The sequence below is a fragment of the Oncorhynchus keta genome, chromosome 1, assembly GCF_023373465.1.
Source record: "Oncorhynchus keta strain PuntledgeMale-10-30-2019 chromosome 1, Oket_V2, whole genome shotgun sequence".
NCBI lineage: Eukaryota > Metazoa > Chordata > Actinopteri > Salmoniformes > Salmonidae > Oncorhynchus > Oncorhynchus keta.
In genome coordinates, this window is record NC_068421.1 from 5,319,026 (window position 1) to 5,344,025 (window position 25,000).

General features: G+C 40.4%; 1 protein-coding gene across 1 annotated transcript in view; it reads right to left on the reverse strand.

Moving 5' to 3' along the window:
• Nucleotides 1–25,000, reverse strand: part of ehd2b (EH-domain containing 2b) — a 50,426-nt gene that overhangs the window by 17,804 nt on the left and 7,622 nt on the right. Inside the window, exons 2-3 of the mRNA XM_052467433.1 lie at nucleotides 4,655–5,219; nucleotides 464–640 (exon numbers count right to left, since the gene is read on the reverse strand). Coding sequence (XP_052323393.1) covers nucleotides 464–640; nucleotides 4,655–4,875 — 398 coding nt within the window. The 5' untranslated portion in view covers nucleotides 4,876–5,219. The remainder of the gene's footprint in view (nucleotides 1–463; nucleotides 641–4,654; nucleotides 5,220–25,000) is intronic.

The window sequence follows — 25,000 nt, forward strand, 5'->3', positions numbered from 1 at the left end:
GAAATCCCCTGAAAAAGGGTATCCCAGACAACAGGATAAACACACCAGAGCAGTGGAAAATACCTCAGGGTGATTCAGCCCAGCCAGTCTGCTCGGCTTTACCCTGGCCCCTGTGACATCATCTGGTAGTTAGTCCTGCACGGCTGTGGCTCTTTGGGGCCCTCTAACCATGCCTTTGAACTGGAGCACATAGCAGCTCATATCTGAGTACACTACCTCTCCCCCAACCTCTCCCTCTCTGCAGAGATATCACTCCCTTTCTCCATTTTTTCCACAAATAAGGCAAGTCCCTCCCAGCTCTGAAATTTGGCACGGACACTTGAAATTCCACAGAGCAAAAAAAAAAAAAAAAACTAACACACTTCTTTCTCTCCCCTCCTCCAACCCCCTCCCTTCAGACAGGACATTCTAGAACATTCTAAAACACGACGTCGTGCATTCTGGATTCCGCCTCTGTACTCACCTGTTGAGGAAGGTGTTTCCGAAGGGGTTGAGCTTGCGAAAAGGTTTGTTGGGGTCAACGATGAGAGCGTTGCCCGGGATCACCCCCTCTACCTCACCGTGCATGATGGCCGTGAAACAGTCGGTGGTGGGCTCTGGCCCTATCCTGCTTCCTGGAATATCCTGCTCCAACAGATACCTGTTACACACAACAAAGAGTCACCAGGGCAGAATGAATATGAGCAGTAAATCAGGACAACATACGGTATGATGTGTAGTACTACATCAATAGGGCCCAGGTAGCTAGAGTCAGTCATAGGAGACTGAGGCCCTTCCTATCATTTATAAAAGCTGGTTTGGAGCAGTTCAGGAGCAACTCCTGTCCCTACAGTATAATCTGGAAAAAGTCTTCCTTGCTAATGGTAGTCTTGCCAGTAGACTACTGCCCCACCACCAGCACCATGGACTACAGGTTCATCTGTCTGTACTGGGCCTTCACAAAGTATTCATACCCCTTTCACTTATTCCACATTTTGCTGTGTTACAGCCCTGAATTCAAAACGGATCAAATTGATTTTCTTTCTCACCCATCTACACACAATACCTCATAAAGAATGATAAAGTGAAAGACATGTTTTTATACATTTTTGAAAATGTATTGAAGATACAGCAATATTTTATTTACATAATTAAATACATGTTAGAATCCCCTTTGGCAGCGACTGCAGCTGAGAGTCTTTCTGGGTAAGTCTCTAAGAGTGATTACAGCTGTGAGTCTTTCTGGGTAAATCTCTAAGAGCTGTGAGTCTTTCTGGGTAAGTCTCTAAGAGCTGTGAGTCTTTCTGGGTACGTCTCTAAGAGCTGTGAGTCTTTCTGGGTAAGTCTCTAAGAGTGATTACAGCTGAGAGTCTTTCTTGGTAAGTCTCTAAGAGTGACAGCTGAGAGTCTTTCTGGGTAAGTCTCTAAGAGCTGTGAGTCTTTCTGGATAAGTCTCTAAGAGCTACAGTGAGTCTTTCTGGGTAAGTCTCTAAGAGTTAAGAGTTGCTGTGTCTTTCTGGGTAAGTCTCTAAGAGCTGTAATTCTTCTGGGTAAGTCTCTAAGAGTGATTCCAGCTGTGAGTCTTTCTGGGTAAGTCTCTAAGAGTGATTACAGCTGTGAGTCTTTCTGGGTAAATCTCTAAGGGTGATTACAGCTGTGAGTCTTTCTGGGTAAGTCTCTAAGAGTGATTACAGCTGTGAGTCTTTCTGGGTAAGTCTCTAAGAGCTGTGATTCTTTCTGGGTAAGTCTCTAAGAGTCTCTAAGAGTGATTCCAGCTGAGAGTCTTTCTGGGTAAGTCTCTAAGAGCTGTGAGTCTTTCTGGGTAAGTCTCTAAGAGTCTCTAAGAGTGATTACAGCTGTGAGTCTTTCTGGGTAAGTGTCTAAGAGCTGTGAGTCTTTCTGGGTAAGTCTCTAAGAGCTGTGAGTCTTTCTGGGTAAGTTTCTAAGAGCTGTGAGTCTTTCTGGGTAAGTCTCTAAGAGCTGTGAGTCTTTCTGGGTAAGTCTCTAAGAGCTGAGAGTCTTTCTGGGTAAGTCTCTAAGAGTGATTACAGCTGTGAGTCTTTCTGGGTAAGTCTCTAAGAGTGATTACAGCTGTGAGTCTTTCTGGGTAAGTCTCTAAGAGTGATTACAGCTGTGAGTCTTTCTGGGTAAGTCTCTAAGAGTGATTACAGCTGTGAGTCTTTCTGGGTAAGTCTCTAAGAGTGATTACAGCTGTGAGTCTTTCTGGGTGAGTCTCTAAGAGCTTTGCACACCTGGACTGTATAATATTTGCACATTATTCTTTCAAATAATTCTTACAGCTCTGTCAAGTTGGTTGTTGATCATTGCTAGACAGCCATTTTCATGCTGATTGAAGTCAAAACTGCAACTAGGCAGTTTTGTCCTGCTGAAAGGTGAATTCATCTCCCAGTGTAGATGTGTTCTAGGTTATTGTCCTGCTGAAAGGTGAATTCATCTCCCAGTGTAGATGTGTTCTAGGACTATTGTCCTGCTGACTATTCATTTTAATTCATCTCCCAGTGTAGATGATGGTCTTGTGTTGTAGGTTATTGTCCTGCTGAAAGGTGAATTCATCTCCCAGTGTAGATGTGTTCTAGGTTATTGTCCTGCTGAAAGGTGAATTCATCTCCCAGTGTCTGTTGGAAAGCAGACTGAATCAGGTTTTGCTCTAGGACTTTGCCTGTACTTAGCACTATTCATTTTATTTTTTATCCTAGTCCTTGCCAATGACAAGCATACCCATAACATGATGCAGCCGAAAATATAAAGACTGGTACTCAGTGAAGTGTTGGATTTTCCCCAAACATAACACTTTGTATTCAGGACAAATTGCCACATTTTTTGCAGTATTACTTTAGTGCCTAATTGCAAACAGGATGGATGTTTTGGAATATGTGTATTCTGTACAGGCTTCGTTCTTTTCAGTCTGTCATTTAGGTTAGTATTGTGGAGAAACTACAATGTTGTTGATCCATCCTCAGTTCTCCTATTACAGCCATTTAACTATGTAAGTGGTTTAAAATCACCATTGGCCTCATGGTGAAATCCCTGAGCAGTTTCCTTCCTCTCCGGCAACTGAGTTAGGAAGGACGCATGCCTTCTGCTTTTCATTTTTTTAAAATTAATAAACAAAACAATTCTACAAAACATAATTTCACTTCAACATTATAGGGTATTGTGTGTAGGCCAGTGCCAAAATAAATCTCAATGTAATCAGGCTGTAACACGACAAAGTGTGGAAAAAGTCAATGGGTGTGAATACTCTCTGAAGGCACTGAATATAATATCTTACTGTGTATAATATCTTACTGCGTATAATATCTTACTGTGTATAATATCTCACTGTGTATAATATCTCACTGTGTATAATATCTTACTGTGTATAATATCTCACTGTGTATAATATCTCACTGTGTATAATATCTCACTGTGTATAATATCTTACTGTGTATAATATCTCACTGTGTATAATATCTTACTGTGTATAATATCTCACTGTGTATAATATCTTACTGTGTATAATATCTTACTGTGTATAATATCTTACTGTGTATAATATCTCACTGTGTATAATATCTTACTGTGTATAATATCTTACTGTGTATAATATCTTACTGTGTATAATATCTTACTGTGTATAATATCTTACTGTGTATAATATCTTACTGTGTATAATATCTCACTGTGTATAATATCTCACTGTGTATAATATCTTACTGTGTATAATATCTTACTGTGTATAATATCTTACTGTGTATAATATCTTACTGTGTATAATATCTCACTGTGTATAATATCTCACTGTGTATAATATCTTACTGTGTATAATATCTCACTGTGTATAATATCTTACTGTGTATAATATCTCACTGTGTATAATATCTCACTGTGTATAATATCTTACTGTGTATAATATCTCACTGTGTATAATATCTCACTGTGTATAATATCTCACTGTGTATAATATCTGTGTATAATATCTGTGTATAATATCTGTGTATAATATCTGTGTATAATATCTCACTGTGTATAATATCTTACTGTGTATAATATCTTACTGTGTATAATATCTCACTGTGTATAATATCTCACTGTGTATAATATCTCACTGTGTATAATATCTTACTGTATATAATATCTCACTGTGTATAATATCTCACTGTGTATAATATCTTACTGTGTATAATATCTCACTGTGTATAATATCTCACTGTGTATAATATCTCACTGTGTATAATATCTGTGTATAATATCTGTGTATAATATCTCACTGTGTATAATATCTGTGTATAATATCTGTGTATAATATCTCACTGTGTATAATATCTGTGTATAATATCTCACTGTGTATAATATCTGTGTATAATATCTGTGTATAATATCTGTGTATAATATCTGTGTATAATATCTGTGTATAATATCTCACTGTGTATAATATCTCACTGTGTATAATATCTCACTGTGTATAATATCTGTGTATAATATCTGTGTATAATATCTCACTGTGTATAATATCTGTGTATAATATCTGTGTATAATATCTTACTGTGTATAATATCTGTGTATAATATCTCACTGTGTATAATATCTGTGTATAATATCTCACTGTGTATAATATCTGTGTATAATATCTGTGTATAATATCTGTGTATAATATCTGTGTATAAACTCTTACTTGATGAAGCTAGTCTTGCCAGTGGAGTACTGCCCCACCACCAGCACCATGGGTTTGTTGTCAAAGTCTGCGTCCTCCAGAGAGGGGGAGTGGAAGTCATGGAAACCGTAGTACTGCTCCAGGGGGAGGAGCTTCTGATGGTACAGAGACTTCAGCCCCTCTGTTACCGTCCTGATCACCTCAGGAGTCTTCTTCACATCCTTACGGCCCCAACGAGACATCCTGATTGGCTGACTGGCTGAATGATTGGCTGATTGGTTGATTGTTGTCCTTCAAGAGGAAATTATCTACCTTTGAGGAATGTGAGGGAGTTCTGTAAACTCCCTGTGAGTGTGTGTGTGTGTGAGAATGTGTGTCTGTGTTTCTTAAAGGTGAACCTGGGAGCGTTTTCAGGTGTTTCCTGTGTTTTAATGTGAACTCTTCTCCTCTGAGACCTCTTCTTCAGCCGGGTCTCTTCGAGGATGGTACTGGCTGTTACTGTACGGTCTGTTTTATGTCGTTAAAGCTCTGGTCTGAGGTCTTCCCTCTCCGAAACAGTCACCACTCTGACTCCTTCAAAAGACTTCTGTGGAGAAAAAAAAGAAAACCAGCAATGAAACTTAAATTCTAAACATGTCTCTAGAAAGACACGAACACAATGAAACGTGAATTCTAAACATGTCTCTAGAAAGACACGAACTCAATGAAACGTAAATTCTAAACATGTCTCTAGAAAGACACGAACACACTGCTGCAGAAGAAAACCGTCAACATGTTCTAGTGCCATTTTGTAGTGACAGGAGACTCAGAACACTCTACATACACAGAACACACAGCTAGATGTATAGGGACCCAGCATAGAACAATTCTGTCTGCAACATTATGCATATTACACCCAACTGAAAACTGCCTGCGTGCCTGTCTCTGTCTGCCTGTCTGTCTGTCTGTCTGTCTGTCTGTCTGTCTGTCTGTCTGCCTGCCTGTCTGTCTGCCTGTCTGCCTGTCTGTCTGCCTGCCTGCCTGTCTGCCTGCATGCCTGTCTGTCTGTGTGCGTGCCTGTCTGTCTGCCTGCGTGCGTGCCTGTCTGTCTGTCTGCCTGCGTGCCTGTCTGTCTGTCTGCCTGCGTGCCAGTCTGTCTAGTATATTATCTAGAAACTACAACGCATTGTCTGGAAACTACAGTATATTATCTATAAACTACAGTATATTATCTAGAAACTACAGTATATTATCTAGAAACTACAGTATATTGTCTGGAAACTACAGTATATTGTCTGGAAACTACAGTATATTATCTATAAACTACAGTATATTATCTAGAAACTACAGTATATTATCTAGAAACTACAGTATATTATCTAGAAACTACAGTATATTGTCTGGAAACTACAGTATATTGTCTGGAAACTACAGTATATTGTCTATAAACTACAGTATATTATCTAGAAACTACAGTATATTATCTAGAAACTACAGTATATTGTCTGGAAACTACAGTATATTGTCTAGAAACTACAGTATATTATCTAGAAACTACAACGCATTGTCTGGAAACTACAGTATATTATCTATAAACTACAGTATATTATCTATAAACTACAGTATATTATCTATAAAGTACAGTATATTATCTATAAACTACAGTATATTATCTATAAACTACAGTATATTATCTATAAACTACAGTATATTATCTAGAAACTACAGTATATTATCTAGTAACTACAGTATATTGTCTGGAAACTACAGTATATTATCTAGAAACTACAGTATATTATCTAGAAACTACAGTATATTATCTAGAAACTACAGTATATTATCTGAAACTACAGTATATTATCTATAAACTACAGTATATTATCTAGAAACTACAGTATATTATCTAGTAACTACAGTATATTGTCTGGAAACTACAGTATATTATCTAGAAACTACAGTATATTATCTAGAAACTACAGTATATTATCTAGAAACTACAGTGTATTATCTAGAAACTACAGTATATTATCTAGAAACTACAGTATATTGTCTGGAAACTACAGTATATTGTCTGGAAACTACAGTATATTATCTAGAAACTACAGTATATTATCTAGAAACTACAGTATATTATCTAGAAACTACAGTGTATTATCTAGAAACTACAGTATATTATCTATAAACTACAGTATATTATCTATAAACTACAGTATATTATCTATAAACTACAGTATATTATCTAGAAACTACAGTATATTATCTAGTAACTACAGTATATTGTCTGGAAACTACAGTATATTGTCTGGAAACTACAGTATATTGTCTGGAAACTACAGTATATTGTCTAGAAACTACAGTATATTATCTAGAAACTACAGTATATTGTCTGGAAACTACAGTATATTGTCTGGAAACTACAGTATATTGTCTGGAAACTACAGTATATTGTCTAGAAACTACAGTATATTATCTAGAAACTACAGTATATTGTCTGGAAACTACAGTATATTGTCTGGAAACTACAGTATATTATCTAGAAACTACAGTATATTATCTAGAAACTACAGTGTATTATCTAGAAACTACAGTGTATTATCTAGAAACTACAGTATATTGTCTAGAAACTACAGTATATTGTCTGGAAACTACAGTATATTGTCTGGAAACTACAGTATATTGTCTGGAAACTACAGTATATTGTCTGGAAACTACAGTATATTATCTAGAAACTACAGTATATTATCTAGAAACTACAGTATATTATCTAGAAACTACAGTGTATTATCAAGAAACTACAGTATATTATCTAGAAACTACAGTATATTATCTAGAAACTACAGTATATTATCTAGAAACTACAGTATATTGTCTAGAAACTACAGTATATTATCTATAAACTACAGTATATTATCTAGAAACTACAGTATATTATCTAAAAACTACAGTGTATTATCTAGAAACTACAGTATATTATCTATAAACTACAGTATATTATCTAGAAACTACAGTATATTATCTAGAAACTACAGTATATTGTCTGGAAACTACAGTATATTATCTAGAAACTACAGTATATTATCTAGAAACTACAGTATATTATCTAGAAACTACAGTATATTATCTAGTAACTACAGTATATTGTCTGGAAACTACAGTATATTGTCTGGAAACTACAGTATATTATCTAGAAACTACAGTATATTATCTAGTAACTACAGTATATTGTCTGGAAACTACAGTATATTGTCTGGAAACTACAGTATATTATCTAGAAACTACAGTATATTGTCTGGAAACTACAGTATATTGTCTAGAAACTACAGTATATTGTCTAGAAACTACAGTATATTGTCTAGAAACTACAGTATATTGTCTGGAAACTACAGTATATTGTCTGGAAACTACAGTATATTATCTAGAAACTACAGTATATTATCTATAAACTACAGTATATTATCTATAAACTACAGTATATTATCTATAAACTACAGTATATTATCTAGAAACTACAGTATATTATCTGGAAACTACAGTATATTATCTAGAAACTACAGTATATTATCTAGAAACTACAGTATATTATCTAGTAACTACAGTATATTGTCTGGAAACTACAGTATATTGTCTGAAACTACAGTATATTATCTAGAAACTACAGTATATTATCTATAAACTACAGTATATTGTCTATAAACTACAGTATATTATCTAGAAACTACAGTATATTGTCTAGAAACTACAGTATATTATCTATAAACTACAGTATATTGTCTGGAAACTACAGTATATTATCTAGAAACTACAGTATATTATCTAGAAACTACAGTATATTATCTAGAAACTACAGTATATTATCTATAAACTACAGTATATTATCTATATTGTAAACTACAGTATATTGTCTGAAACTACAGTATATTGTCTGGAAACTACAGTATATTATCTAGAAACTACAGTATATTATCTAGAAACTACAGTATATTATCTAGAAACTACAGTATATTATCTAGAAACTACAGTATATTATCTAGAAACTACAGTATATTATCTATAAACTACAGTATATTATCTAGAAACTACAGTATATTATCTAGAAACTACAGTATATTATCTATAAACTCCAGTATATTGTCTGGAAACTCCAGTATATTGTCTATAAACTACAGTATATTATCTATAAACTCCAGTATATTGTCTGGAAACTCCAGTATATTATCTAGAAACTACAGTATATTATCTAGAAACTACAGTATATTGTCTGGAAACTACAGTATATTGTCTGGAAACTACAGTATATTATCTAGAAACTACAGTATATTATCTAGAAACTACAGTATATTATCTATAAACTACAGTATATTATCTATAAACTACAGTATATTATCTATAAACTACAGTATATTGTCTGGAAACTACAGTATATTATCTAGAAACTACAGTATATTGTCTGGAAACTACAGTATATTATCTAGTAACTACAGTATATTGTCTGGAAACTACAGTATATTGTCTGGAAACTACAGTATATTATCTAGAAACTACAGTATATTGTCTGGAAACTCCAGTATATTGTCTGGAAACTACAGTATATTGTCTAGAAACTACAGTATATTGTCTAGAAACTACAGTATATTGTCTGGAAACTACAGTATATTGTCTGGAAACTACAGTATATTATCTAGAAACTACAGTATATTATCTAGAAACTACAGTATATTATCTATAAACTACAGTATATTATCTATAAACTACAGTATATTATCTAGTAACTACAGTATATTGTCTGGAAACTACAGTATATTGTCTGGAAACTACAGTATATTATCTAGAAACTACAGTATATTATCTAGAAACTACAGTATATTATCTATAAACTACAGTATATTATCTAGAAACTACAGTATATTATCTAGAAACTACAGTATATTATCTATAAACTACAGTATATTATCTATAAACTACAGTATATTATCTAGTAACTACAGTATATTATCTAGAAACTACAGTATATTGTCTGGAAACTACAGTATATTATCTAGAAACTACCGTATATTATCTATAAACTACAGTATATTATCTATAAACTCCAGTATATTGTCTGGAAACTCCAGTATATTGTCTATAAACTACAGTATATTATCTATAAACTCCAGTATATTGTCTGGAAACTCCAGTATATTATCTAGAAACTACAGTATATTGTCTGGAAACTACAGTATATTATCTATAAACTACAGTATATTATCTAGAAACTACAGTATATTATCTAGAAACTCCAGTATATTATCTATAAACTACAGTATATTATCTATAAACTACAGTATATTATCTATAAACTCCCGTCTATTATTTTATATATTTTTCCCGGCAGGGACACATATAGGACGTTACCCTCCACAGCATAACCTTCACTCCAGATTCAAAACTCCAAACCTACAACCTAATTTTGGACAAAATTACCTGGAAGTATTACTACTTGCAAGGATTCCGTTTTTCAAGCTGTACAGAGGGTGCTTTGGCAAACAAACAGTAGAGACCTGAGGACACCATCCAACCTGGAACTGAGACAGACCAGATACAACGCTGTACATAGTCTATCGGTAAATAGCCCACCCAATGTTACCTACCTCAACCCCATACTGTTTTTATTTATTTTATTTTATGCTCTTTTGCACACTAATATGTCTACCTGTACATGACCATCTGATCATTTATCACTCCAGTGTTAATCTGCAAAATTGTAATTATTCGCCTACCTCCTCATGCCTTTTGCACACAATGTATATAGACTCTCCTTTTTTCTACTGTATTATTGACTTGTTAATTGTTTACTCCATGTGTAACTCTGTGTTGTCTGTTCACACTGCTTTATCTTGGCTTGCAGTATGAGAACTTGTTCTCAACTAGCCTACCTGGTTAAATAAAGGTGTTCTCAACTAGCCTTGGTTAAATAAAGGTGTTCTCAAAGCCTACCTGAAATAAAGGTGTTCTCAACTAGCCTACCTGGTTAAATAAAGGTGTTCTCAACTAGCCTACCTGGTTAAATAAAGGTGTTCTCAACTAGCCTACCTGGTTAAATAAAGGTGTTCTCAACTAGCCTACCTGGTTAAATAAAGGTGTTCTCAACTAGCCTACCTGGTTAAATAAAGGTGTTCTCAACTAGCTACCTGTTATTGTTCTCAAAAGCCTACCTGGTTAAATAAAGGTGTTCTCAACTAGCCTACCTGGTTAAATAAAGGTGTTCTCAACTAGCCTACCTGGTTAAATAAAGGTGTTCTAGCAAAATAAAGTGTTTAGCCTACCTGGTTAAATAAAGGTGTTCTCAACTAGCCTACCTGGTTAAATAAAGGTGTTCTCAACTAGCCTACCTGGTTAAATAAAGGTGTTCTCAACTAGCCTACCTGGTTAAATAAAGGTGTTCTCAACTAGCCTACCTGGTTAAATAAAGGTGAAAAAAAAGAAGAAGAAAAAAAACTTGAATTAGCCCTGAGGTGTGAAGTGAGAGGTGCCATAGCCTTTGAGCCCAACAAACGACGGGAGTCTGTTCAAAGACCATTCCATTTTCTACAAGAAATCTGACTCCAGAAATAACAGCTTCTCCCAAGTGGGTCCGACACCTACTCCCACTGCCTGCTGCTAGGAGTCCACCTGGCGATCTGTTCACCATCTGCCCTGGTCTGTCTCCCCCTGTCTGGTACAGGTACCCCCACCATACTCTCCCCTCTCTCCCTGGCCTGTCTCCCCCTGTCTGGTACAGGTACCGCCACCATACTCTCCCCTCTCTCCCGAGCTTTCGCCTGCCTCCAGCACCCAGGCACTGTTGGGGCGAGTGAATCTGAATTTACAATGGCCCCAAGTCGTGATATATATATTTTTGTGCATTTTGCTATTTGCCTTATGACTCCTGCATGCTTTGTTGACTATGAACTTTCTTGTTTACCCAATCGTGGGATTAACTATGTTTGTTTCCACACTCGGGACTCTATTGGTTACACAGACTCTTTGCCCTCCCATCCTGTTCTAACCACCTCTCGCCGGCTTGGTATTCATGTCACCTGATGAAAGTGCTGTACAATATGACTATCAACTAACAATAGCTCGCCCCAAGTCGTTATATATTTCTTATTTTGTGTATTTTGCTATTTTGCTGTTTGCCTCATGACTTCTGTATACTTTGTTGACTACAAACTTTCTTTACCCAACCATGGGACAGACTATGTTTGTTCCCACATTCGGGACTCCGACTCTCTCTTGGTTACACAGACTCTTGGCCTCCCATCCTATTCTAACCACCTCTCGCTGGCTTTGTATTCATGTCACCTGATGAAAGTGCTGTATAATATGTCTTGCTGCCATCTGATGAACATTCAGATGTCATAGATCAGCACTGCAGACCTCTCCCTGTCCTCTGCCGTGCCCTGATTATATTACTGCTGATGATATCTGGAAATGTGCATGTACACCCTGGCCCATCTACTGTTGCTAGCCCCAATTCTGACCTGTGCTCCGATATCTGCTTCACTGATTTCTGCTCTCGTTAAAAGCCTGGGGTTTCTGCACGTTAACAGTAGAAGCTTATTACCTAAAATGGATCAATTGAAAGTGTGGGTTCCCAGCTCCAATCCAGCGTGGTTCAGGAAGAGTGTTTTGAATAATGATCTTAACCTTTCTGGTCATAACCTTTTTTGGCAAGACAGATCTTCCAAAGGTGGTGGAGTGATCTTTACCAAGGATCACCTTCAGTGGTCAGTTGTCTCCACCAAGTTTGTCCTCAAACAATTTGATTTGCTGGTTTTAAGCATTAAACTTTCAAATAGCTCTTTGTTGACTGTTGCTGGGTGACTGTTGCTGGGTGTTATCGTCCTCCATCAGCATCGGCCTGTATCCTACCTGCCCTGAGCTCTCTCCTGGCCCCTTACACGAAGACTGAATTTGTCTTGCCAGGCGCCCTAAACTGGGACAGGCTTAAACCACCTGACCAAGTCCTAAAGCAATAGGACTCCCTAAATCATTCTCAGATAATTACCAATCCCACAAGGTATGACTCCAAACACTCAAACATCCTCGATGTTATCCTCACAAATATCAGTCTGGCTTTTTCTGTAATGACCTTAGTGATCACAGTTTTACAGCTGTGTTTGTAATGGCTGCTCAGTGAAATGACCTGTCCTGATTTGTCATAGACACTTGCTAAAAGAAAATAAATTAGCATGACCTGGCTTCTGTAAATTGGTATAGAATCAGCGTGATCCCCCTCCGTCGTAGACACTTGGACCTTATTTTTGTTATATTTTCAGTGGTTTTACTAACAAACACGCCCCCATAAAGAAAATGAGAATTAAAAACAGGTTCAGCCCCTGGTTCGACCGTGATCTTGCAGAGTTACTCCACTTCAAGAATCCCATCTGGTGAAAGGCTCAGCACACACATACTCAGGCTGACTGGCTATCGTTCAGGCAAATGAGAAATAAGTGCACTCAGGCTATCCGGAAGGCCAAAGTTAGTTACTTCAAGGATCAGTTCTCTTTCTGTGGGTCGAACCCCAAGAAGTTCTGGAACACGGTTAAAGACCCGGAGAATAAACCCTCCTCCTCCACAGCTGCCCCATGTCCCTTAATGTTGATGATGTGGTTGTTACTGACAAGAAGCACATGGCTGAGCTCTTTAATCACCACTTCATCACATCAGGATTCCTCTTTGACTCAGCCACGCCTCCTTGTCCGTCCAACATTTCCTCATCTCCCACCCCTTCTAATGTGACTATCCCCGATGCTCCTCCCTCTTTTTCCCCTGCCCTGCTACAAAGTTTCTCCCTGCAGGCGGTCACTGAGTCCAAGGTGCTAAAGGAGCTCCTTATTGAACTTGACCCCAAAACACATCTGGGTCAGATGGTTTAGACTGTTTCGTCTTTAAGGTTGCTGCTCCTATCATCGCCAAGCCTTTTTCTGAACTGTTTAACCTGTCTCTCCTCTCTGGGGAGGTTCCCATTGCTTGGAAGGCAGCCACAGTGCATCCTTTATTTAAAGGGGAGATCAAGCTGATCCTAACTGTTATAGGCCTATTTCTATTTTGCCCTGTTTATCAAAGGTGTTGGAAAAACTTGTCAATAATCAACTGACTGGCTCTCTTGATATCTGTAGTATTCTCTCTGCTATGGAATCTGGTTTCTGCTCAAGTTCTGGAAGTGTCACTGCAACCTTAAAGGTCCTCAGTGATGTCACCATTGCCCTTGATTCTAAGCAATGTTGTGCTTCTATTGTTATTGACTTGGCCAAAGCTTTTGATACGGTAGACCATTCCATTCTGGTGGGCCGGATAAGGAGTATTGGTGTCTCTGAGGGGGCTTTGGGCTGGTTTGCTAACGACCTCTCTCAAAGAGTGCAGTGTATAAAGTCAGAACATCTGCTGTCTCAGCCACTGCCTGTCACCAAGGGAGTACCCTAAGGCTCGATCCTAGGCCCCACACTCTTCTTAATTTCCATCCACAACATAGCTCAGGCAGTAGGAAGCTCTCTCATCCATTTATATGCAGTTGATACAGTCTTATACTCAGCCGGACCCTCCCCAAACTTTGTGTTAAACGCTCTACAACAAGCTTTCTCTGCCCTTAACCTTGTTCTGAACACCTCCAAAACAAAGGTCATGTGGTTTGGTAAGAAGAATGCCCCTCTCCCCACAGGTGTGATTACGACCTCTGAGGGTTTAGAGCTTGAGGTAGTCACCTCATATACGTACTTGGGAATATGGCTAGATGGTACACTGTCCTTCTCTCAGCACATATCAAAGCTGCAGGCTAAAGTTAAATCTAGACTTGGTTTCCTCTATCGTAATCACTCCTGTTTCACCCCAGCTGCCAAACTAACCCTGATTCAGATGACCATCCTACCCATGCGAGATTATAGAGAAAGCATTTATAGATCGGCAGGTAAGGGTGCTCTCTCGCGGCTAGATGTTCTTTACCATTCGGCCATCAGATTTGCCACCAATGCTCCTTATAGGACACATCACTGCACTCTATACTCCTCTGTAAGATGGTCATCTCTGTAAACCCGTCGCAAGACACACTGGTTGATGCATATTAATAAAACCCTCTTAGGCCTCAAATGACCTGTCTGATTTATCATGACAGCCCTCATCCTCCACATACAACACCTGTTCACTCCCCCTATCTGAGATATCTACTGCAGCCCTCATCCTCCACATACAACACCTGTTCACTCCCCTATCTGAGATATCTACTGCAGCCCTCATCCTCCACATACAACACCTGTTCACTCTCCCTATCTGAGATATCTACTGCAGCCCTCATCCTCCACATACACGCCCCCATAAAGAAAATGAGAATTAAAAACACCTGTTCACTCTCCCTATCTGAGATACCTACTGCAGCCCTCATCCTCCACATACAACACCTGTTCCCCCAAATCTGAGATATCTACTGCAGCCCTCATCCTCCACATACAACACCTGTTCACTCCCCTATCTGAGATATCTACTGCAGCCCTCATCCTCCACATACAACACCTGTTCAAGACCCTATCTGAGATATCTACTGCAGTCCTCATCCTCCACATACAACACCTGTTCACTCCCCTATCTGAGATACCTGTGCAGCCCTTATCCTCCACATACAACACCTGTTCACTCCCCCTATCTGAGATATCTACTCAGCCCTCATCCTCCACATACAACACCTGTTCACTCCCCCATATCTGAGATACCTACTGCAGCCCTCATCCTCCACATACAACACCTGTTCCTCCCCTATCTGAGATACCTACTGCAGCCCTCATCCTCCACATACAACACCTGTTCACTCCCCTATCTGAGATATCTACTGCAGCCCTCAGTGAGTCAAGGTGCTATCCTCCACATACAACACCTGTTCACTCCCCTATCTGAGATATCTACTGTAGCCCTCATCCTCCACATACAACATCTGTTCACTCCCCCCTATCTGAGATATCTACTGCAGCCCTCATCCTCCACATACAACACCTGTTCACTCACCCCTATCTGAGATATCTACTGCAGTCCTCATCCTTCACATAAAACACCTGTTCACTCCCCCTATCTGAGATACCTACTGCAGTCCTCATCCTCCACATACAACACCTGTTCACTCCCCCCTATCTGAGATATCTACCGCAGCCCTCATCCTCCACATACAACACCTGTTCACACCCCCCTATCTGAGATATCTACTGCAGTCCTCATCCTTCACATACAACACCTGTTCACACCCCCCTATCTGAGATATCTACTGCAGTCCTCATCCTTCACATAAAACACCCGTTCTGCCAGTCACATTCTGTTAACGGTCCCCAAAGCACACCCCCCTGTGTCGCTCGTCTTTTCAGTTCGCTGTTGCTCGCGACTGGAACGAGCTGCAACAAACACTCAAACTGGACAGTTTTATCTCAAACTCTCCATTCAAAGACTCAATCATGGAACCTCTTACTGACAGTGGTGGTTGCTTAGCGTGATGTATTGTTGTCTCTACCTTCTTGCCCTTTTTGCTGTTGTCTGTGACCAATAATGTTTGTACCATGTTGTGCTGCTTCCATGTTGTTGTCATGTTGTGTTGCTACCATGTTGTGCTGCTAACATGTTGTGTTGCTACCATGTTGTGTTGCTACCATGTTGTGTTGTTACCATGCTGTGTTGCTACCATGCTGTGTTGCTACCATGCTGTGTTGCGACCATGTTGTGCTGCTAACATGTTGTGTTGTTACCATGTTGTGTTGCTACCATGTTGTGTTGCTACCATGTTGTGTTGTTACCATGCTGTGTTGCTACCATGCTGTGTTGCTACCATGCTGTGTTGCTGCCATGTTGTTGTCATGTGTTGCTGCCATGTTGTGCTGCTACCATGTTGTGTTGCGACCATGTTGTGTTGCTACCATGTTGTGTTGTTACCATGCTGTGTTGCTACCATGCTGTGTTGCTACCATGCTGTGTTGCTGCCATGTTGTTGTCATGTTGTGTTGCTACCATGCTGTGTTGCTACCATGCTGTGTTGCTACCATGCTGTGTTGCTACCATGCTGTGTTGCTACCATGTTGTTGTCATGTTGTGTTGCTACCATGCTGTGTTGCTACCATGCTGTGTTGCTACCATGCTGTGTTGCTACCATGCTGTGTTGCTGCCATGTTGTTGTCATGTGTTGCGACCATGCTGTGTTGCTGCCATGCTGTGTTGCTGCCATGCTGTGTTGCTGCCATGCTGTGTTGCTGCCATGCTGTGTTGCTACCATGCTGTGTTGCGACCATGCTGTGTTGCGACCATGCTGTGTTGCTGCCATGCTGTGTTGCTGCCATGCTGTGTTGCTGCCATGCTGTGTTGCGACCATGCTGTGTTGCTGCCATGCTGTGTTGCTGCCATGCTGTGTTGCGACCATGCTGTGTTGCGACCATGCTGTGTTGCTACCATGCTGTGTTGCTGCCATGCTGTGTTGCTGCCATGCTGTGTTGCTGCCATGCTGTGTTGCGACCATGCTGTGTTGCGACCATGCTGTGTTGCTACCATGCTGTGTTGCTGCCATGCCTTATTGTCATGTGTTAATACCATGCTGTGTTGCTGCCATGCCTTATTGTCATGTGTTAATACCATGCTGTGTTGCTGCCATGCTGTGTTGCTGCCATGCTGTGTTGCTGCCATGCTGTGTTGCTACCATGCTGTGTTGCGACCATGCTGTGTTGCGACCATGCTGTGTTGCTGCCATGCTGTGTTGCTGCCATGCTGTGTTGCTGCCATGCTGTGTTGCGACCATGCTGTGTTGCGACCATGCTGTGTTGCTACCATGCTGTGTTGCTACCATGCTGTGTTGCTGCCATGCTGTGTTGCTGCCATGCTGTGTTGCGACCATGCTGTGTTGCTACCATGCTGTGTTGCTGCCATGCCTTATTGTCATGTGTTAATACCATGCTGTGTTGCTACCATGCTGTGTTGCTGCCATGCTGTGTTGCGACCATGCTGTGTTGCTACCATGCTGTGTTGCTGCCATGCCTTATTGTCATGTGTTAATACCATGCTGTGTTGCTACCATGCTGTGTTGCTACCATGCTGTGTTGTTGTTTTAGGTCTCTCTATGTCGTGTTGTGTGTTTTGTGTGTTTTTTAACATTTTTATCCCAGCCCCTGTAGGCCGTCATGGTAAATAGGAATTTGTTCTTAACTGTTTTGCCTCGTTAAATAAAGGTTAAATAAAAAATTAAATTGTAAGAGCATGTCTGGAAAAACATGGTGTTCCCTTGCAGTGGAAACACTAACACACACACACACACCCGTGTGTCCCCTCACACCCAGCCCTACCACATTAGTAGCCTACCTCATTTCCTTACATTGAAATGAGTAAGACATCAGTTTTTCCGAGAGGATGTGTTTGTTCTCAAGGGAACGTTAAATGAGTGAATGATTATCAATTGTTCGCACAATGGAACGCTGTTGGAGCGAACACACACACACACACACACACACACACACACACACACACACACACACACACACACACACACACACACACATACACACACACATACACACACATCCTCTCTACATGCACAGACACAGTCTGCCTTTTCATCACCAGTTTGCTCTGAGCAAGTTATTACAGGAGTCACCTACCAAATGGTGCTGTAGGCTCCTAGAGAAGCACTACATCTGATTAGGTATGAATGGTGCTGTAGGCTCCTAGAGAAGCACCACATCTGATTAGGTATGAATGGTGCTGTAGGCTCCTAGAGAAGCACCACATCTGATTAGGTATGAATGGTGCTGGAGGCTCCTAGAGAAGCACCACATCTGATTAGGTATGAATGGTGCTGGAGTATCTGATTATATGAATGGTGCTGTAGGCTCCTAGAGAAGCACCACATCTGATTAGGTATGAATGGTGCTGGAGACTCCTAGAGAAGCACTACATCTGATTAGGTATGAATGGTGCTGTAGACTCCTAGAGAAGCACCACATCTGATTAGGTATGAATGGTGCTGTAGGCTCCTAGAGAAGCACCACATCTGATTAGGTATGAATGGTGCTGTAGACTCCTAGAGAAGCACCACATCTGATTAGGTATGAATGGTGCTGTAATGGTGCTGATTAGGTATGAATGGTGCTGTAGACTCCTAGAGAAGCACTACATCTGATAGGTATGAATGGTGCTGTAGACTCCTAGAGAAGCACCACATCTGATTAGGTATGAATGGTGCTGTAGACTAGAGAAGCACTACATCTGAGAAATGGTGCAGGCTCCTAGACATCATCTGATTAGGTATGAATGGTGCTGTAGGCTCCTAGAGAAGCACCACATCTGATTAGGTATGAATGGTGCTGTAGGCTCCTAGAGAAGCACCACATCTGATAGGTATGAATGGTGCTGTAGGCTCCTAGAGAAGCACCACATCTGATTAGGTATGAATGGTGCTGTAGACTCCTAGAGAAGCACCACATCTGATTAGGTATGAATGGTGCTGTAGGCTCCTAGAGAAGCACCACATCTGATTAGGTATGAATGGTGCTGTAGACTCCTAGAGAAGCACCACATCTGATTAGGTATGAATGGTGCTGTAGACTCCTAGAGAAGCACTACATCTGATTAGGTATGAATGGTGCTGTAGGCTCCTACACCACATCTGATTAGGTATGAATGGTGCTGTAGACTCCTAGAGAAGCACCACATCTGATTAGGTATGAATGGTGCTGTAGACTCCACCACATCTGATTAGGTATGAATGGTGCTGTAGGCTCCTACATCTGATTAGGTATGAATGGTGCTGTAGACTCCACTAGAGAAGCACCACATCTGATTAGGTATGAATGGTGCTGTAGGCTCCTAGAGAAGCACTACATCTGATTAGGTATGAATGGTGCTGTAGGCTCCTAGAGAAGCACCACATCTGATTAGGTATGAATGGTGCTGTAGACTCCTAGAGAAGCACCACATCTGATTAGGTATGAATGGTGCTGTAGGCTCCTAGAGAAGCACTACATCTGATTAGGTATGAATGGTGCTGTAGGCTCCTAGAGAAGCACTACATCTGATTAGGTATGAATGGTGCTGTAGGCTCCTAGAGAAGCACCACATCTGATTAGGTATGAATGGTGCTGTAGACTCCTAGAGAAGCACCACATCTGATTAGGTATGAATGGTGCTGTAGACTCCTAGAGAAGCACTACGTCTGATTAGGTATGAATGGTGCTGTAGGCTCCTAGAGAAGCACCACATCTGATAGGTATGAATGGTTCTGTAATGTAACTGCATGTGGTCAGATCAGATATCACCTCCTGTCCATCTCTCTTCTTTCATTCTCTCCCCCTCTGCTGGTAAGAGCTACAGTGAGAGAATAAAGATCCGACCAGTCACACGTCGATAGATGTGAACTCATCTGTGGACGAGAGAGAGAGAGACAGACAGAACTTCCTGGCCAAAATGTTTCCCTGCATTAGCGATGGTGTAAACTTAGCAGTAGAAAGCCTGAAAAGTATATTTAACATATCACTTTTTAAATGTACTTTATTTTAAATAAGAAAATTAGTAGCAATGAGAAATGGTTTGACGAAGAGCGATAAAACATAAGAAATAAATTGAGAAATATATCCAACCAAAAACACGGACCCAGAAAACCAGAACGCAGGTCCATTTACTACTATGGGGAATCAGTGCAGAAACACACTGCGACACATGGAAAGAACAGCATATCGGGGAACAGCTCAATAACCACGTTTCCATTCACAGAGTTTATGTGAGTAAAGTCATCCCCGTTAAAATAAATAAGTCACGACAGCTGTGATGGAGACAGGAAGTTTCGGGTACAATTTTATACATGCCTACAGATAATTTGTTCGTTCGACATGGTAAGGATCTTTTTGAGTCTGTAAAATGAATAACGCACGAAATGGCTGTGACCTTTACGCACAGATGGTTTTTATATCAACATCATATTGAAGTAAACTTGAAATCACGCGATAATATGCTGTGTGGTCCTCCCACTACCACTCGGGAAACCAGGTAGTTTATTAGGCTACAGATTATTTATAATATATCATGAACTTCACAGGGTGGTGAAAGGTGATGAGCTGGATTCTCCTTTTTATAAATATCTTGGGTCTTATTCTGGTGACACGATGATCGATGCTTGGCTGCTGTTTGACTAATATTCGCTCTTTTACCCATAATAATGTCATTATCATGTAGACTAAGACAACCTGCACTGTATCCGAGAGACGTTGGAAAGAGCGCACGGGCCAAGACCAGAGGAGGCACATTTCATATTTAGCGCAACAGTTTTCGTGTCAAAACTACCGGTAAGGTTCAAAATGAGATGGAAACACATCGAATTTTCGATTTTTATTCGGTAAATGAAAACTTACACGGAAAAGTTAATTTTGTGCACTTCTTCCATCACGCAACAAGTCCGTTTGGTGGGAACAGCAGGAAGCACCACAGGTGGGGAAATGCACATATTGTCTTTATCCAGATTTTAGAATATTTACATGGAAATCTGTTGCCGTGGAAACCTAGCTAGAGAGATGGAAGATTCCAGAGTATCAAGTCACTTCTGTGAAACACTGAATAAACAACACAAATAGTTATCTAATACAAAATGGAGATGTATGTATGGGATAAACCACTTCTTCAATCTTTTCGGCCCTATAACAAAGAACCTAGAGCTAAAATATATTATACATGATCATTTACTAAACTTAGAATCAACTGTTAAAGACTACCAGAACGCAATGGATTCTCCAATTCCATTGAATGAACTGTGGAGTCTGCGTTGTTGTTGAACAACCTCAGGGATAGCCTCTGCAGTATCATCAACAGCAGACTCCAACATTTCTTCAGTGAAAACAAAATGACAAATTGGCTTCTTACCAGAATACCGTATCACAGACCATGTATTCACCTGGCAAACCTTAATTAAAAATCATTTTAAAAAACAATCCTAAACAAACCAAAGTATTCTCATGCTTTGTTGATTTAAAAAAAGCTATTGACTCAATTAGGCATGAGGGTCTGCTGTATAAACTGATGGAAAGCAGTTTTTTGGGGGGGTGGGGGGGGGGGGAATCAATTTCCACAAACAACGTGTTAAAATTGGCAATAAACACAGACGTATTCCCTCACGGCCGGGGGATGTGTCAGGGATACAGCTTAAGCCTCACCCTCTTCAACATATATGTCAACTAATTGACGCGGGCACTAGAAAAGTCTGCAGCACCCGGCCTCACCCTACTAGAATCTGAATGAAGTCAAATGTCTACTGTTGATCTGGTGTTCCTGTCCCCAACTAAAGAGGGCCTACAGCAGCACCTAGATCTTCTGCACAGATTCTGTCAGACCTGGGCCTTGCCAGTAAGGTCCAGATACCAGGACCACAAACATAAATTCCATCGAGACACTGTTGCCCTAGAGCAACACAAATACACCTACCTCGGCCTAAAACATCAACACCACAGGTAACTTCCACAAGGCAGTGAACCATCTGAGAGTCATGAGGAGCCATCAAAAGGAACATCAAATTAGAAATCCCAGTTAGGATCTGGCTGATACACTATATATACAAAAGTATGTGGACACGCTTTCAAATGAGTGGATTCGGCTATTTCAGCCACACCCGTTGATAACAGGTGCATAAAATCAAGCGCACGGCCATGCAATCTCCATAGACAAACATTGGCAGTAGAATGGCCCTTACTGAAGAGCTCAGTGACTTTCAACGTGGCACCGTCATAGGATGCCATCTTTCCAACAAGTCAGTTACATTTCTGGCCTGCTAGAGTTGCCCCGGTCAGTTGCCCCGGTCAGCGGTAAGTGCTTTTATTGTGAAGTAGAAACGTCTGTCGTACAAATCGTCTGGCCTCGGTTGTAACACTCACCACCGAGTTCCAAACTGCTTCTGGAAGCAACGTCAGCACAATAACTGCTCATCATGAGCTTCATGAAATGAGTTTCCATGGCCATGTCATGACGCAATGCTGAGCGTCGGCTGGAGTGGTGTAAATCTCACCGCCATTGGACTCTGGAGCAGTGGAAATGCATTCTCTGGAGTGATGAATCACGCTTCACCATCTGGCAGTCTGTCGGACGAATCTGGGTTTGGAGGATGCCAGGAGAACACTACCTGCCCCAATGCATAGTGCTCACTGTAAAGTTTGGTGGATGAGGAATAATGGTCTGGGGCTGGTTTTCATGGTTCAGGCTCCTTAGTTCCAGTGAAGGGAAATCTAAATGCTCCAGCATACAATGACATTCTAGACTATTCTGTGCTTCCAACTTTGTGGTAACAGTTTGGGGAAGGCCCTTTCCTGTTTCAGCATGACAATGCCTCCATGCACAAAGCGAGGTCCATACAGACATGTTTTGTTGAGATCGTTGTGGAAGAACTTGACTGGCCTGCACAGAGCCCTGACCTCAACCCCATTGACCACCGTTGGGATGAATTGAAACATCTAGTGGAAAGCCTTCCCAGAAGAGAGGAGGCTGTTATAGCAGCAATGTTCCAACATCTAATGGAACGCCTTCCCAGAAGAGTGGAGGCTGTTATAGCAGCAATGTTCCAACATCTAGTGGAAAGCCTTCCCAGAAGAGTGGAGGCTGTTATAGCAGCAATGTTCCAACATCTAGTGGAAAACCTTCCCAGAAGAGTGGAGGCTGTTATAGCAGCAATGTTCCAACATCTAGTGGAAAGCCTTCCCAGAAGAGTGGAGGCTGTTATAGCAGCAATGTTCCAACATCTAGTGGAAAACCTTCCCAGAAGAGTGGAGGCTGTTATAGCAGCAATGTTCCAACATCTAGTGGAAAACCTTCCCAGAAGAGTGGAGGCTGTTATAGCAGCAATGTTCCAACATCTAGTGGAAAACCTGCCCAGAAGAGTGGAGGCTGTTATAGCAGCAATGTTCCAACATCTAGTGGAAAACCTGCCCAGAAGAGTGGAGGCTGTTATAGCAGCAATGTTCCAACATCTAGTGGAAAACCTTCCCAGAAGAGTGGAGGCTGTTATAGCAGCAAGGGGGAACAACTCCATATTCATGCCCATGATTTTGGAATGAGATGAATGAGATGATTAACGAGCATCTCGTGTCCACATACTTTTGGTCATGTAGTGTACTCACACACACACACACACACACACACACACACACACACACACACACACACACACACACAAACATATACAGTTGAAGTCAGAAGTTTACATACACCTTAACCAAATACATTTAAACTCAGTTTTTCACAATTCCTGATATTTAATCCTAGTAAACAATTCCTTGTCGTAAGTCAGTTAGGATCACCACTTTATTTTAAGAATGTGAAATGTCAGAATAATAGTAGAGAGAATGATTTATTTCAGCTTTTATTTCTTTCATCACATTCCCAGTGGGTCAGAAGTTTACATACACTCAATTAGTATTTGGTAGCATTGCTTTTAAATTGTTTAACTTGGGTCAAACGTTTCGGGTAGTCTTCCACAAGCTTCCCACAATAAGTTGGGTGAATTTTGGCCCATTACTCCTGACAGAGCTGGTGTAACTGAGTCAGGTTTGTAGGCCTCCTTGCTCGCACACGCTTTTTCAGTTCTTCCAACAAATTTTCTATAGGTCTGAGGTCAGGGCTTTGTGATGGCCACTCCAATAGCTCGACTTTGTTGTCCTTAAGCCATTTTGCCACAACTTTGGAAGTATGCTTGGAGTCATTGTCCATTTGGAAGACCCATTTGCGACCAAGCTTTAACTTCCTGACTGATGTCTTGAGATGTTGCTTCAATATATCCACATAATTTTCATGCCTCATGATGCCATCTATTTTGTGAAGTGCACCAGTCCCTCCTGCAGCAAAGCTCCTCCACAACATGATGCTGCCACCCCCGTGCTTCACGGTTGGGATGGTGTTCTTCAGCTTGCAAGCCTCCACCTTTTTCCTCCAAAAATAACAATGGTCATTATGGCCAAACAGTTCTATTTTTGTTTCATCCAACTAAAGGACATTTCTCCAAAAAGTACAATCTTTGTCCGCATGTGCAGTTGCAAACCGTAGTCTTGCTTTTTGATGGAGGTTTTGGAGCAGTGTCTTCTTCCTTGCTGAGCGGACTTTCAGGTTATGTCGATATAGGACTCGTTTTACTGTGGATATAGATACTTTTGTACCTGTTTCCTCCAGCATCTTCACAAGGTCCTTTGCTGTTGTTCTGGGATTGATTTGCACTTTTCCCACCAAAGTACGTTAATCTCTAAGAGACAGAACAAGTCTCCTTGAGTGGTATGATGGCCATGGTGTTTATACTTGCGTACTATTGTTTGTACAGATAAACGTGGTACCTTCAATTGTTCCCAAGCATGATCCAGACTTGTGGAGGTCTACAATTATTTTTTTCTGAGGTCTTGGCTG